At 38.7% G+C, this 16384-nt stretch overlaps 4 protein-coding genes across 4 annotated transcripts in view; 3 read left to right on the forward strand and 1 right to left on the reverse strand.

Annotated features, from left to right (window-relative positions):
• The window catches only part of LOC144648249 (polycystin family receptor for egg jelly-like), a 37952-nt gene extending 29260 nt beyond the window's left edge, over positions 1-8692 (forward strand). The window contains exons 29-33 of the mRNA XM_078507867.1: positions 550-1266; positions 2187-2423; positions 3412-4719; positions 5866-6034; positions 6772-8692. Of these exons, the coding sequence (XP_078363993.1) occupies positions 550-1266; positions 2187-2423; positions 3412-4719; positions 5866-6034; positions 6772-8243 (3903 nt within the window). The 3' untranslated portion in view covers positions 8244-8692. The remainder of the gene's footprint in view (positions 1-549; positions 1267-2186; positions 2424-3411; positions 4720-5865; positions 6035-6771) is intronic.
• A 1254-nt stretch (positions 8693-9946) lies between these two features.
• Positions 9947-10345, forward strand: LOC144648250 (uncharacterized). The gene has a single exon (XM_078507868.1). It carries the CDS (start codon positions 9947-9949, stop codon positions 10343-10345), a length of 399 nt encoding a protein of 132 aa, XP_078363994.1.
• Positions 10346-10380: 35 nt separating this feature from the next.
• Positions 10381-11482, reverse strand: LOC144652467 (uncharacterized). The gene has a single exon (XM_078512467.1). It carries the CDS (start codon positions 11092-11094, stop codon positions 10657-10659), a length of 438 nt encoding a protein of 145 aa, XP_078368593.1. The 5' UTR covers positions 11095-11482; the 3' UTR covers positions 10381-10656.
• A 1052-nt stretch (positions 11483-12534) lies between these two features.
• LOC144648251 (kelch-like protein 21) lies at positions 12535-14274 on the forward strand. The gene is made up of 2 exons (XM_078507869.1): positions 12535-12795; positions 12886-14274. Exons 1-2 carry the CDS (start codon positions 12535-12537, stop codon positions 14272-14274), a joined length of 1650 nt encoding a protein of 549 aa, XP_078363995.1.
• Positions 14275-16384: the final 2110 nt, after the last annotated feature.

The raw sequence follows: 16384 nt of genomic DNA on the forward strand, positions 1-16384 counted from the left end.
CTCAAATGTTTAAAATTTCTACTGGTGAAGCCCCATCCTATTTAACTGACAGATTTTGCAAAGTCGAGGCAAGAAATCCTTACAATATTAGGAACAGTGAATTAAATATTAATTTACCATTACCGAAAACTGATTTTTTAAAAAAGAGTTTTCTTTATGCTGGTCCTAAATTGTGGAATTCCTTGCCTAATTCAATTAAGTCAGCTAAATCTCTTGCAGCCTTTAAAAGAGGACTGGAAGATATTGACTTTGATATGTTACTATCTTCTTATTGATAGCTTGTCCCACTCTAATATTTATGTGTTATTTAACTCTTATTAAATTTTTAAATCTCACTCGGCTTTCATGAAAACCAATGTAATTGATGGAATTCCGAGGTTAAATAAAGTATCACTCACACTCTATCACTCTCTCTGTTATTTAAATTTTGAGAGTCTAGTTCACAGATGTCATCGTATAAATGTTATAAATATTGTCACGATTATGAAATATCATCATTAAAACTCTTGACAGTTATTACCTTCATGATTATTTTCTCTATTTTTGCAGATGATGGCTATTGAGTTCAATCCTTTTACCTGGGACAAAACCAGTAAAATGGTCAAATCAAGTGTAATTAGTCTCGAACTTAAGAACAGCAATGCGGAAATGATTAAAGTATCACACCTCGATAGCGACATTGAGATGATCATCCCGATGCACGGGCTACCAATGAACACGAACAACATGGCGGAATACGGCTTCTTAAAGCCAAACATAATAACTACCCATAGTTATTACGCGGAACTAGCAGGAGTTCCTGTTTCTCTTAAACTGGGCGCACAAGTTAAAGACATCGCAATTGAAATTTTTGTGAAATTTGGGTCAAGACCAACTATTCAAGAATTTGATTACAACTTTGTCGTTCAATTTAAGTCAACATGTGAAAGTCAAACAAACTTAGAGCGGAACGAGACATCCTGCCCTCTCGAAGAGACTTCCGTCACACTTGTGCCGTCTGAGCCAGGTCTTCTTTATGTCGGTCTCTTGTTCCTCGGAGCTAAAAATGCCAGTGAACATTCCAGAAAGAGACGATCGTGTTTTGGTCGTGGTCGTGAAAGACGGTCATGCGTTGATGTTAAGGATCCTCCACCTAAAGGGGTTTATAAAAAAGTTGTTCTGCAATATGACCCAATAACAGATGTCAACTACACTTTAAGTATTACTCAATCAAGTTGTTTGTATTGGTCTGAAGGTGAAGAGAAGTGGTCCTCATATGGTTGCAAGGTAATTCATACGGACGATTTTAAGTTCTTTACTCGCGGCTGCGCCGCTTGCTTGTACGCGCTTTATAACCCAAAAATACCGCCAGTTACGCAGGCTAATCGCATCATATTACCTTTTTTTTCACCTCGGTTTTACGAGGGTTGCTGTATAGCTAATTTCGTCGAGAAAGAAAAGACAAAAAAAAAAAGTTACATTATATGGCAATTAAACATGGATAAAGCCCAACTCTTTAACATCATTCTCTTCCTAGAAATGCAAAACGTGACACAGAAGTTTTAAAACCAAAAGGCGAACATGTTCGCAGGATACTGTAAATCTTTTTTTATATTTGTTTTAAACACATGCGTTTTGCATTTTTTCCGATGTCAATTTCATAGCATTCAAAGAACTTCACTCCAAATACATGCCCCATATAACGACTCGTTCACCACGGTGTAAACGCGGCTTCTGGAACCAGTGCATTCCATAACTAGTGGGCGCAGAGATTTTATCACAGTAGAAAAGAATACGATTGTAACTTGCTGGCATTCTGAGCCTGATCACCATTTCAAAATGATTATTATTTATGAAATGCTCTCCTTTAAGTCTCAATGTCAAGATACTTATTCCCATACAACTGAATAAGGTTGGAAACTATGCTTTACGACAATTTTTCTAGCTCTTTTTTGTGTAATTATTACCCTGAAATACTATTTCATTTCTTGATATGATATGTCGAAGGGAAAATAATGTAGCTTGAGAATACTGACGGTGAGATTTGTTAGTTTATGAATGTTAAAAGTTACATTCCTTAAATGACACTCAGCTATTTGTTGAAGGCTTATCCAGTGGTGGACATCAATAAGCAACGAAAAAACCAAGAGGGAAGAATGTAGTACGTTTAACATAACTTACAACGGATACGTATACTTCTATTGTAGGTTGACCCGAGTTCAAACGCCAGCCACCTTAAATGTCTTTGCAATCACTTGACGTTTTTCGGTGGAAACTTCATTCAAGCACCAAATGCCATTGACTTTGACAAAGTTCTTGTAGAGTTTACACGGATTGATGAGTCTGGCCATATTTCAGTTCTGGTGACAGTGGCAATTGTTTTTCTTCTGTATTTTGTTGTGCTCGTCTTCGCAAGGAGGGCTGACAAGAGAGATGAAAACAAGGTAACTTTCGATGTGAAAAAGTTACACATTTTTCAACTTATCTTGTTTAGATCAAAGAAAAACGCAATAAACTATTTGGCACTCTCCAGCGTGCGTTCAAAATTACAAACCGGAGGTCCGTTATCCATAAGTCTCTGTGTAGCAATTATCCATAATGCGCCAGTTAGTTTCTAAGGAACTGACTGTCTCGTAGACATTCTTATTCTTAGGCCATTTTCAACACACTGTGCTGATAAACACGACTAGACAACGCATGTCGAAAAAACTTTGATTTTAAGAACTTGACGTTTCGTATGTTACAACATACATCTTCAGAAGTACCTTCATCTTCTTGCAAACGGTCAATTTTGAAGATGTATGTTGTGACATACGAAACGTTAAGTTCTTAAACTCAACGTTTTTTTTCCGACATGTGTTTGTCACCGCAGTGTATTTTTATTTCAAACTGACTGCATATTACTATCTCGCTTCTGTATATATCTACTTATTAAAAAACTAGCAATGGTATATTGTAATTCCTGCGTTTTTAATTGGTTATCAGGCAATGGTATATGAGCTCATATACTATTGACCACAAAATCTGGTAGCAGATATGCGTCAACAAAAACAGCTGGCGAGCGTTAATATCGCAATTCTTTGAGCGTTTTTAATAAAGCAATTATTCCATTCGCGCTTGTTGGATATGAGATCGTTATAGCCAACTCTATCTACCATCTCATATCTAACGCGCGCTTGCGGAATAATTGTTAAATATCAATGTGTTGATTTTTAGTGAAGCCCAAAAATATGTAAAGGGCGACTGAGTTTCTTTCCTTCTCTCATCTCAAAATACACCGCCCAGGAATAAGAAAACCATGGTACCTTAGTATTTACCTAAGCAAATGGGCAATCCTGAATGTAGATAATCCTACTTCGCTAAAATTGTAATTATGTCCCTTTGGTATAATCTTGTTCCGCAGGATTAAGTGCTCTGTTGCTTTTATTATAGATTTGTCCTCCACGACATGTAACAATCGCTGAAGAAGGAACCTATTTTTATGACTTGGTTATTAGCACTGGTGTTTGGAAAAATTCGGGAACAACAGCCAACGTTACCATCAGTATAAATGGTAAAATAAATGAGCACAACTTAATTTCACTGCGAGGCAAAGGCGAGTCCAGAGAAACATTTTCTCGAGGAGCAATCGATGGATTTGTCCTGATTACAGACGAATCGATTGGATCGTTAACAGAAATAGCTTTAGAACACGACAACTCAGGAAAGGATCCCTCGTGGTTCATCGAGACGGTAACGATAAGAGACAGACAAACAAATGAACAGTGGGTGTTCCCCATAAATCGGTGGCTTGCGTTGGACAAAGATGACGGGGAAATAGAAATTACGGCGGAAACCCGAAGTCACATTTCCTTCTCAGAGAAGCTTCGTTTATATTTAGGAAGAAAACTTGTAGACAGTCACTTGTGGCTCTCTGTCATTGGTAAAGCATGCTGTAGTACTTTCACACGTGCACAGAGAGCCTCGTGCTGTCTTTCACTTCTATTCAGTGCCATGATTGCTAGTGCTATGTTCTATAACTTTGGTAGAGAGTCGGATGGAGCTATACAGGTTGGGCCATTCAAGTTTTCTTGGAAACAGATTGTTGTCGGAGTGCAAAGTGGTATAATAGTCGCACCTGTAAACCTCCTGATAGTGTTCATGTTTAAGTACAGTAGACCAAGACGAAAAACGGGCCACAAACAAAAAGAAACTGATCAGGACCATTGTCTCGTGGATAAGATAAGGGGCCAAGGTTGCATGTTGCCTCACTTCTGTGTATACGTCGGCTGGTTTCTCTGCTTCGTCACAACTCTAACGGGAGCATTTTTCACTTTACTTTACGGCTTTACGTGGGGTAAAGAAACGTCTGAGCAATGGCTTGCCTCCTTTCTGATTTCATTTAGCCAAGATATTCTCGTTCTTCAACCAACTAAGGCTATGCTGGCTGTCATTCTTATTGCATTGCTCTTAAGCAGAAACAGAGACCATCGTGAAGCATGCGACGGATACGGAGATGTTCCATATAAGATCGACATCGATCTTCTGAATGATGATCCAAAGCGTCGTTTTAAACGATATAAGTTGGAGGCTATGCGTGAGCGAACCAAAAAGGAGGCACAATTGACAGGCATGGTGAAGAAAGTTGTTCTCCATTTAGTATTTTTGTTTTTCCTTGCTGTCGTTTGTTATGGTAATAAGAATGAAAATCGTTTTCTGATGACAACAGCGATGAGAAATCCAATAAAGAATTTCAGTAAGGTAACTATACATACATTTTAAACATGTTATGGAAATTGCGGTTGTACGATTTTACGCATGAGTAAGCGATATGGAAGAATTGGAACGTTTGCGTTCGGGAAAGAAAATACTAAAGTACTTACTTAAAATTTATCCGCATTTCAAATATGGATGCTTTCATGTACTTAACGTCGAAAATAATACTCTAATGTCGTACCACGTAATATCCATGAAGCACGCTTTATTATTAGATACTGCATCTTTATGTCTCACTTGTTTTGAACAATTCTTTTTATTACAAATACTAGCAAAAAGCAAATAACTGCCTTATATAAATCTGGCCAAGAGTAGAAAAGTAATCTGGGGTTTCATCAGTTTTTAATTCCTTTAACTTTAAGTTAATAATAATAATATAATAATAATTTAATAATTTATATAGCGCTTTTTACATGTGCTGATCAAAAGCGCTTTACAGTAATTTCATAAAAAACGATAAAAGTATACATATACATAAAAGTTCTCGAAATCAAACTATTCAACATAAAACTTCTATCTGAAAGAAAACTGAGGCAACGAGGCCCAGAAAGTAAATCAGGCTGCAATTTCAACTTGTTATTAGACTTCAGAGACTTTTGCTTAACGGCTCCTAGTCTTGTTATCTTGTACGATGGATGTGGCATGAAATTGAAAGCCATTAATAGAGTTAGTTGGGAGGTATAACTTGGTGGGGGTGCTTGGAATTGAAGGAGAAGATAAGGGGGGGGGGGGGGGGGGCCAAAAATTATGCCTAAAATGCAGAAAAACTCATGTCTGGATATCTTTTGAGCTAATCCCCCATTTTACATTTTTTCAATTTATTTCACGTTCATGCCTTAGGTAAATCATGAGATAAAAATGCAACTTTCCTGTTTACAGTGTGAAGTTTTTTCCTCCAAAAATATGCCATAAAAGATCGAAAAACAATGTTATTGACCTCCAACGGATTAGGCAAAAAATGTATGAGTTTTTCCCTAATGACCGTTTAAACTTGGGCGCGCAACTGAACCGGCGCGACACACCTTAATGAGACTACCATAATTCTAATCGACGTTGTAGGGTACGATGCTACTTTATTTTTTGCTGGTACACTAAACAATAGAAAGGCCTGCCTTGTGATTCTTATTTCAGGTCACTGACTCTCACAGACTATGGGAATGGTTAAAGCAAGAGTTTCTCCCAAGCATTTACAACCAAGCGTGGTACAATGGGCTTGAAGAGGAGAAAGATTTGTATATAGGAAACAAGAAGTCCATATTAATTGGCATGCCGTGGATGCGACAACTGAGAGTTAAAAATAGTAAGACATGAGTATTTTATAAGTTATGTTAACTCCTCTATTCAATAATCACTTACAGCAACTACTTTTTTTTTCTTGAAAAAGTTTTTACCTCCATTTGGGACCTTGCTTTATAAATTTATTGCTAAGAATCAATGAAGTTGTTTGTAGAAAACTTATTTTTCATTCAACCGATTACCTAAAAAAAACTACCTGTATAGTGACAGAACTCGTTTGCAAACTTTGTCGAAAAAAAGAAAGAACGAATATATATCGGCGTTTTTTCTTTCACCATATATGTCCAAGCGTTGGCCCAGTCTTTGTTTAGAGCTATTTTAATAGTGTTGTAAAATGAAAACCAAATAAATCATTCTGACGAGTTACAAAGGACACAGAGAATCCAGTGATCTTATCAAAATTCGAAGCAAGCACACGTAGCCGGCACGAAGCGCGGGAAAACATGTGTGACCGAGCCACGATGGGTTTGTTTGTTTGTTTGTTTGTTTCCCGATTGGATGATAAAGTAGCGTGATATTTTTAAACCAATTATTAATCGCAGTAAAGCAAAAGCACAATTTAAGCAAATGCGAGTAACTTTCGACGATCAAGTGGAAAACTGATCTTTTAAAAGCTCGACAGTTTTGCGAGAACTTTTCCAATCAATACTGGGTGGCGTCAAGAAAATGCATGTGCATGTGTTTTGCTGTCTATATACTTTATTTTTTCTTCATAATCTTTATCTTTCTGTTCTTTCGAAGGTTCTTGTTCAACAAATCAACATAACATTCCGTTCTGCTACTACGACTACTCCCGTGAAGGAGAAGACACCACTTTGCTGAGACTACCAGGATGGAAACCTCTTCCCCACAATACTTCCTGGTCTGAAGCTTTGACAATTTGTCCGAAGCCTTGGCGTTACCAAACAGCTGAAGAACTAAACATTGGTACGATAAAGGCTCCATACAATACATATGGAGGGGGTGGTTATCCTGCAGTGCTTGGGTATGACGAAGACACTGCATATGTCGTCCTCAACGAGACTCTCGGTCAGGGATGGGTCGATCGCCAGACCAGAGCGGTGATTTTAGAGTTTGCAGTGTTCAACGTGAATACAAACTTGATCAGCATCGCCGTCTATTTCTACGAAGTGCTTGCAACCGGTGCTGCATTCCTTACAAGAAGAATCGAAACACTTGAGTTATACAGTACAGATTCAGGGGCTGTCATGTTCTATCTCATTTGTCAGTTTCTGTTCTTGGTCATGGTGCTCTACCACTTCATTATATTGCTGATACACCTTAACAGACAGCGCCTTGGATTTTTCAAGTCTGTTTGGAATATGATTGACTTCGTAATGATTATCTCTTCCATTTCGTCTGTAGCATTGTACATGATAAGATCAAAGAGTGTCTTAAACAGCATTCAAACTATCCAGAAGAATCCTTTTGACATTGTGCATTTTCACACAGCCCTAGATTGGGCCAACCTTGAAAATGCCTCAATAGCTGTTGCCATTTTTATGGCGACCCTTAAGCTTTTAAATCTCATTCGTTTCAATCCTCATGTGATTTACTTATTTTTATCTTTTCGTCAGTCCGTTGAATACCAACTATCATACGTGGGTTTCTTCCTGATCATATTTCATGCCTTTGTCATATCGGGAATGCAGTTTTTTGGTAGAACAGTATATTCCTACTCCAGTTACATGCAGGCAGTCGTCTCACAGTTTGAATTCCTATTAGGAAAAGCCGTTCCCATTGATAAGCTTCGCAATGAGAATCCTTTCCTTGGGCCAACTTTTGCGTTTTTGTACATGCTAATCACGACAATATTATTTATGAACATGATAGTTTCTGTATTAAATGAATCGTATGCTGAGGCAAAAGCTCACGCAGAGGAAAGTGCAGCTGAGCTTGAAATGGCGCACTTTGTTGGCGAGCGTCTTGATAACTTTTTTGGCTTAAGAAGTAAACCGCAGATTGAAATGAAGTTGTTTTGTGACGACTCAACGTATCTTAACATGTGCATTTCTGACGCAGAACCATTCTGTTTAAATTCACAAAACATCAGTCAGTGTACCGAGGAACGGATGGAAAGATTGGAGAAACGAATATTTGCTCTTTCTCAATTGACAAAAAATATGGAATTTGATTATTTAGATGAAGAGTTTGAGTTCACTGACCTCCTTCATTCGATAATTGAGCCAGATACTCAAACTACTCATCTTTAAATTTTGAGTTGACCAAATGACCAAAAGGAGCCATTGAAAAGCTGCAATTTGTTTACTTAGATGAACGTTTTATTCTTTATGATTTCACTGTTACTTTCTTGAATTTGTGAAATAACAACTTCGCCGAAGACGAAGTGATTATTGTTGAATTATTACTTTTTTCCGTACTAGTTATTGACCATGTTTTCAATTAGTTCTCTTTGTTGTACTGCATTCACGAAGTCATGAAGGACAATATGCTTGTTATTTAGTTTACAACTATAGATATAATAGCGCATGAAAAGTGTGAAGTAGTTGAATTTGTTGGTGATACTTTTCTTATAAAAGTTGGAGGTAACGAATAAAAGTTCCTCAATAGTTGGAGAGATCTGTGAATTGTACGTTGTATTAAACCACAGAATGACTTTTTGTATGAATGATTTCGTAAAGGAGCACTGAATAAAAGTGTGGTGGATTGAGTCTTTTTCCCCACATCGTCTGTTTTATGCCATATTTGAATAGTTCTTTCTTTGTCACCACGATTCTATGAATGAACTTCAATTGAAATTCTTTTAGTTTTGTTTCTTTGCAAAGTTTTCGTGTTGACTTAAATATCTTTGCCCAATGTTCATCTTTTAAAGAAAGTATTTCGCTCCATCTTTAAGGACCGATCTGACCTCCAGTGTAAGTTTATATTAATGAAGAGATTGTAGAACATGTCATCTTGATTTGGCTTGAAATTTCATACATACATCATCATACATCATACATCATCACCATACATAATGTCATTTTTGGAAAGGCTGATGGGTGTGAAATTTCTGTTAAAATGAAAGAGATGGTCGTTGCTTGTAAAAAATTGTTTATAAAATGTAGCCTGCGAACAGGCTCCCGAGTGGGGTTTCCGCGAGCGAAGCGAGCGGCGAACGCGCGAACGCGAGCGGAAGAGCGGGGCCTGAGGGGAAGTACGGGGGCGCGCCCCGCTCTTCCGCCCGGTTGGCTCGCGTTCGCCGCTCGCTTCGCTCGCGGAAACCCATCCGGGAGCCTGTTCGCAGGCTAATTAAATGACTCTATTTGTCTTGCTTTGCAGTAAAGAAAGTATTTACCAATAAGAATTAGGTGGTTAAGGGTTGAACAAGAAGACCAACCGTTCAGAACACCATACATAATGTCATTTTTGGAAAGGCTGATGGTGTTTTTGAATAGAGACTGATACCACTTAATGAAGTCAGACCAAAAAGCTCTATATAACTTGGCTTCACACTAGAAGCTAAGTTAGTTTCAAGTCAGCACTTGAATCAAGTGCACTTAAAAATCTTAAGTCGTATTTTACAAAATCTGGCTTCACACTTGATGACTAAGTATATTACTTGAGGTACAAGCTGTCAATCATCTTTCGCGGGGTAAAATCAGTCACGCACAATTATCACAAACACGATTGCACGCTTGTGAAATCATGAGGCCTTTGCAAAAGAGAATAGTTTTTTTGTAATTTCCTATTTATTTTGTCGTTACTTTTGACCCAAAGAATTTCAACATTACAAGAAATGCACAGGTACTTTGTTATTAACGAGTACGTGGCAGCAACGCAAAGGAACAAGCGACATCTTCTGCTTTTCTCAAGAATGGTTCGACAACGTGGTTTTCGGCAAAGAAATCGCCGCAGGGCTTGGGCTTGGCCTCGTCCGCAAAACTGGTTTAAAGTGCTTTTAGCTAACTGAGACATGGATCCATTATGGAAAATGCATTTTCGTGTGACTCGTCCAACGTTCGAGGCTTTGTGTGATCTAGTCGGCGGAGACCTACAGAAGCAGCACACAAGAATGCGTTCACCTGTAAGCGTCGAAGAAAGAGTTGGCTTAGCGCTGTGGCGACTCGCAACAGGGGATAGTTTCAAAAGCTGTGGACTGCAATTTGGACTTGAGATGTCCACCGCCAAAACTATCTGTGCCGAATTTGAACTTTCTCTACTCCGACTAAAAGACCGATTTATTAAGTTTCCACTGACGCGACAAGAGTTGCAGGAACTTATGGACGAATTTGAAGAGGAATACGGGATTCCGCAAATAGTTGGCGCAATAGACGGTTGTCACATCGAAAAAAACGCATTATTAATTCGTTGAAATTTAATGGGTTTCTTTTCACGGTAGATTTACTGTGTCTTTCACAACGCGTGTAATTACAACAACTCTTAAAAATGGTTCAAAACTGTAACAAGCGGAATGTGTGGACTTTATCCACTAAAAGTTAGCTAAAGTTGAACTTATCAAACGTGAACAGATGAATATTTAAAGCTTGAAAATCGTTTCTGTTATTAGCACAATTTTAAAATGAGTTTAAAAAACGTTGTTAAATTAAAGTTCAACTCAGTAAGTTCAAATGACTAATTTTCAGAAAAAAACGAGAACAGTACATGAACAGAGTTTAACTGTCTCTATTCCGTCAACAAATCCTTTATTAAATCTTTAAATCCGGATAAAAGGGATGATGTTGTTTGTTCCATTTGCATCCTCTGATTCTCTTGCAACATTTTCATTGACTTTTCAAACCTTTCATTTTCCTGTTGAAGGCTTTTCTCCCACATTTCTTTGAACGCACTCCAGTCATCTGTGCCAACATTCTCGTCACTTTTTCCTCGTTTCTTCTTCCGTGATTCCTTACCACGCGCCTCGTTGCATCCACGTTTCATGCCAGCACTTGTTGAAGGTCTGTCTTCGTTTTCCGAGCTGGCGGTACTTGCGGAACATTCTTTCCTTTCCCTTTCCCCTGAAGAAGAGGGTTGTGGAGTACTTTCGGCATCGGATGCACTTGGTACAATTGAAGAACTTTCAATTTTCATCTTGGCGGGATCCACGCTGTCACGGTAGCCCATTGTTTGGTCAAAAATGCTGTAATAGGGAAAGTTCTCTTTGATTTTATTCAGGCCTTCTTCGCCAGTTTTACTTGATTTCAGCTTAAGCTGTTTAAATTCGTATTCCAAATTTTGCTGTCTCTTCTTAACTTGCGGCAAAGTACGCTCACTTCCATCACAGCTGCTCTTGAAGTTCTCGTAAATCTCGTTCCAAATTACTGCGCGCACTCTGGCTGAGGATGACTTCAGTTTTTCGAAACGAGCAGCCCACGCATGCAGAAGGTTTTATGTTTCCTGTACGGACCAGTCTGCAGATTTTGGTTTTGGCTTTGTTTTTTCATTTGCTTTTCCTTTGGACGATTCTTTGCCTGGATTGTTTGAAGGAGTCGGCGGGATAAAGTGTATTTGTTGCGGCGCGAAGAAGTGGCCAGGTTGAAAATTGGCTGCACGTGTGGCTGGTTTTGAAGAACCGCATTTCGTGGTAGAAATGAAAACCGATGGTTAATGCCGTCTCTGAAAAAAAGGAAGTTAAAATAGGATTATAAGTTTATTACAAGTTTAACCATATGCATCGACTTTTCTTTTCTTTCTTTGTTAACTTACATAAAAGACTCTTGCTCCTCCGAACACCAGCCGTCCATTTTGAATTTCTTCTGATTTCAGCTGGCAAGTTGTTTTTCAGAATCGTGACAACGCTGCACGCGCGCGCTTTCAGTTGGCTTCCATTTCCTATTGGTCAAGTGCGTTCTCAAGTGTGGTGAAGACCATACTTGGCGGCGTACTTCGGCTTCTTTGAACTACGAAAGTTTCCATGGTCACCAAGAAAAGTTCAAGTAAGTACGTTTTACCCCTTCACACTCAAAGTAGGTTCCGAGTGCACTTACACTATACTTTAAGCTCTAGTGTGAAGCCAAGTATTATGTCAATTCCCCTAAGTATTATGTAACTTATTCATTTCTTTGTAGTAAGCTTCATTATTAAAGCATTGTAACTTTCTTTCACCTCGTGAATATTTTTTCAAAATAATTATTGTAAACATCTTCAAACTGTTGATGGATACAGAGTTTCCGAAATTTATGAATTTCGGTAAAAAATATGCTAAAGCTTATTATAGAGCTCCTTCTACAACATAAAGATGCCGGCATTCATGTCATTTACTATTTCTGCTTCTTAATCATTGTTACTTGAAAAAAAAGACCGCGCTTACGCACGACTTGAAAAAGTCTTTTTAAAACACGTTGCCCTGCCAAGCCGGAATTTTTTACACTTCTTACTCATTCATTCAGTCATTTCAGACCCACCTTCAAGGTGACAACAATAGCAAAGGAATTCACTAAAATCATTCTTTCGGGCGAAGGTCCAAAAATTGCAAAAACCTGGCCAAGTGCTGTACATGCGTTATAGCGACTATGAGAATATGAAAAACTGGACTGATTTTAAGCTAAGCAAACAGTAAGCAACATGTCTGAAGTTCATTTAAATCCGTTTGACATAACGTTGGTTGTGGAGAATGGAAAGGAGTTTAGGGCTCACAGAAATGTCCTTTCACATGTGAGTCCTTTCTTTGAAAAGCTTCTGAGCACTGACATGAAAGAAAATAATGAAGGAGTAATTCGACTGGAGTGGATAACCGAGTCTCAGATGGCAGATATTCTACAGTTTATTTACAGCGGCAACGTGCAGATTACCACTCAAGAGAAGGCTGTGGATCTTATTGCAACGGCAGATTTTTTATTCCTTTCAAACCTTAAAGCTATCGCCGGGAAATTTCTCGAAGAACGCATAACCACGATGACTTGCCTTTTTATTTAGTACTCGGTAGCTGAACGGTTTTCATGTGAAGAGCTGACGGCAAGCACCAGGAAATTCATCAACTCCACCTTTATCACCGTCGCTTCATCAAACGACTTTCTAAATTTGCCAAGCCATGAAGTCGAAAAATGGATTTCAAGCGATGAGATTGTGATTGACGCCGAGGAAAACGTTTTTGAAATCTTACTTAGATGGATTAATTATGATAAAAGTGAACGAAGCGCAAAATTCTGCGAGCTGTTTCGTCACGTTCGACTAACGACTATATCGCGCGACATTTTGCTGAACGATATCGTGACCAATGAGCTTGTGAAAGAAAATGAACCCTGCTTCGACAACGTTACTGCTGCATTAAACTGGATTGACCGGTCAACAGGTCGTAATATTTCACGGCCGCATTCGCCAAGGAAGACTCTGGAAACCAGTGTTATCGTGACTGCAGTCTCTAAATACTTTTTACATCACATCTACACATGCTTTTATCTTCCTGCAACAGATAAGTGGTACCGCTTGCCAGCGACTATAGGCCAACCAGTACGTAACGTAGTTTCATATCGTGGGAACGTATTTGTTGTAACTGAAGATATCGCCGGGTCACAGTGCTACGACCCCGATTGGAACTACTGGTCTCCAGCACCATGGGCAAAGAGTTCAAACTTGCCATTAACAACAGATTTCGGTACACTAGGGAATACATTATCGGGAGTGGTAGTTGTGAAAGACCAAATTCATTTTTTGGTAGAAGATGAAGAATTTGGACCAACTAATCTTTGGACATACAACTTTAACTCAAATTCATCTACGTCGTTGTTCAATTGGGTTGACGCACCTCGTGTTGGCTTCTGTACTGTGGTGGTGGACAGCTTCATTTACGTTATCGGTGGTATTATATCCTGTTATAGCAGTCATGAGGATGCTAATGACGACATGTATCCAGGTGCACCCCTCTCCGAGTCTTCAAGATTCAACACAGAGACTAAGGTATGGCAGAAAATAGCGCCTTTGAACGAGGCAAGGGGAGGCGCGTTTGGTGTCAGAAAAAACGAAAAAATTTTCATCACTGGAGGATGTAGAGCAACTTGTGAAGTTTACCACATGAGGACAGACGAATGGCATCTCATAGCCAGCTTAACATTTCTAACACGTACAATGCCAAGTGAAATGGTGCATGTTGACGAAACTCTGTACGTGCTTGGTGGACGTTCGACAATAATAAAATGCTACGACCATGAAAGAGACGTGTGGAACTTTAAGGCAGATGTTGACGTAAAGAAGATGACCATGCCGCATGAAACCGAAAGTTTCGCAAGATATTCTTTTTTTAAATGTTGTTCACTTCTGGTTTTTAAAGGCATTCTAGAAAACCTAGAGTCCATAGACATGTGCTAGTGACATCTACGCAAAAGCAGCGGGTGCTCACGAAGAGCGTGTGATCCTTGCAAGGCCATTAAAAGTACGTAAAAAGTTAATTAGCTAATACTTCCCGTGATTAGTGATTTGTGGGAGGCGTGGCGGCCCAATGATTAATGTGCCCGACTCTGAGTCGAACGGCCAGGATTCGAGGCCTACCCGGGGAGATGCGTTGTCTTATTTTCTTGGGCAAGACACGTTACTGGCCTATACAGTGCATCTCTTAAGTAAGGTGTAAAAATAGGTATTACCGCGGAAATGTCTTCCCATCCTTGCGTTTTTTGTTAATTTTGACGTTATTGTTCCTTTGATGAAGTCGTTATGCAAGGACATATTCAATAATATTGACAAGGAAATGTAAATTGTGGTTTACTCAAAAACGCGAAGCTATAAAAGAGATTTAAAATACAAAATTTACGCAAATCGCGAAATTAAATTTCCGCGCAAAATGCGAAAATTTCATTTAATAAGGTAGCAATATGTTAGAGCGTCTTTAGGGGGAAAAGCTCGGCGAGAGGTAACCAAGACTCTAAGCAGATCTTCTGAGTTTCTTCTTTATTTTCTTCAGCTACATCTGGCTCTTCACAGCTACAATTCTACTACTCTCTTACTACAAAATTAAACCTCGAAGGTTTCTCAACTATATAGTAAAATTGTAGACATGTTTGGGCTCGAATCTCTATGACCTTGGAAAACTTGAGACATTCCCATGACCTACTTAAGAAAGCAAATACAAACAGACCTACATCTGACCTACATGGAAAACTAAAATAAACAGTAAACGACCAATAACAAATTCAGAAGAATTGACACGAAACTATAACAGGAACCTTTATGGAGGTCCAAACCAAGTTCAGCTAAAATTTCCAAGTTTATTTACCGTGGGAACGTAAACGCCTAATACAAACACTTGACTTAATAACCAACACAACCTAAACTTAGAAACTTCTTGTGTGAGGTAAACCTTCGAACACTCGATTACTATCCCAAACATATCCACTGAAGAAGACAATCGATCTAAGCTAAAAACTCTTAAAAGATAAACAACTAGAAATTTCTGTGCGGGCTGCCGGGCCCTTAAATCACAAGATTCTCATGTTTTACAAAGTTATAAACAATTAATCATGAACTAAAATTACGGAGCTCTAAAGATAATATTTCACTTCATAACAAATAAAATACACGGAAACTAAGATAAGCTCAGGCTGTATGGGCCACTTTTTTCGGACACAGGCTTTATTTAACTTCCCGTGATCATATTTTTTATTTTATTTCATGTGGCAGTTATTATAATACTGGTAATAAAGGTCCATGGGCCCGGTCCATGGGTAGGGCATTCTGCTGCTTCAGCATTCCCGAAAAGCATCCATGTTCAATTCACCCAAACTGTGTCAATTCTGTGGGTACTTGACGATTCAGCTTGATTTGTACAGAGACGATTCGAACAACAGGCATTTACCATTTATCGTGATGCAGTCAATTTTGTAGATTTGCTGCAAAGACAAGAGTTTAGCGCTCGATAAAACCCTGAAAACTCACATGTGAAAAACTCACATTAGAATGACATGTCATTTTAGTTGAGGAGCCGTGAGATCCGGCTGTGAAAAAATCACGGAAAGGCTTGGGCTTAGTGAGAAAGACGAGAAAGCTGTAAAAGGAACACGAATTTCTATTGGGACGATTCCACTATTTTTCCAGCATTTGCAATTGGCGATTATTTCGGAAATTTGCCAGTGAACGTGCTACAAAGTCGTGTCCCAATTTTTTTAGTAAAGTAGTTTTTAAAGTCTGTCGCATGAAGTTTGTTTCTGTGCAATTGGCTGAAGTAAGTGATCAACAAAAGCTGAAATATGTTCTGTAGGACAATCACATCCCGATATTAAAGGGCTTCCATTGGCAAATGTGCGACTGACGATTTTCTTAGTTTTCTCAAAGTAAAAGGCTTTTGACGGAAACAAACTACATTAGGTTTCCTTTTTACCTTATAGCTATATATGGACAATAAATTAAAGAAAAAGATATTTTCAACTTCTGCAACGAAATCAAGAGTTGTGCTCGGTTTTTACTGAGTGTCGCTCTTGAGTTGTTT

This window comes from Oculina patagonica, chromosome 4 (genome assembly GCF_052425735.1).
Source record: "Oculina patagonica isolate OP01 chromosome 4, crgOcupat, whole genome shotgun sequence".
NCBI lineage: Eukaryota > Metazoa > Cnidaria > Anthozoa > Scleractinia > Oculinidae > Oculina > Oculina patagonica.

Excerpts from the sequence above, each read along its gene's own strand:
- LOC144648250 (XM_078507868.1), top strand. The coding sequence starts at position 9,947 with ATGGATCCATTATGGAAAATGCATTTTCGTGTGACTCGTCCAACGTTC.
- LOC144652467 (XM_078512467.1), bottom strand. The coding sequence starts at position 11,094 with ATGGGCTACCGTGACAGCGTGGATCCCGCCAAGATGAAAATTGAAAGT.
- LOC144648251 (XM_078507869.1), top strand. The coding sequence starts at position 12,535 with ATGTCTGAAGTTCATTTAAATCCGTTTGACATAACGTTGGTTGTGGAG. Across the intron at positions 12,796-12,885 it reads CTGTGGATCTTATTGCAACG|TACTCGGTAGCTGAACGGTT; the intron begins GCAGATTTTTTA and ends CTTTTTATTTAG.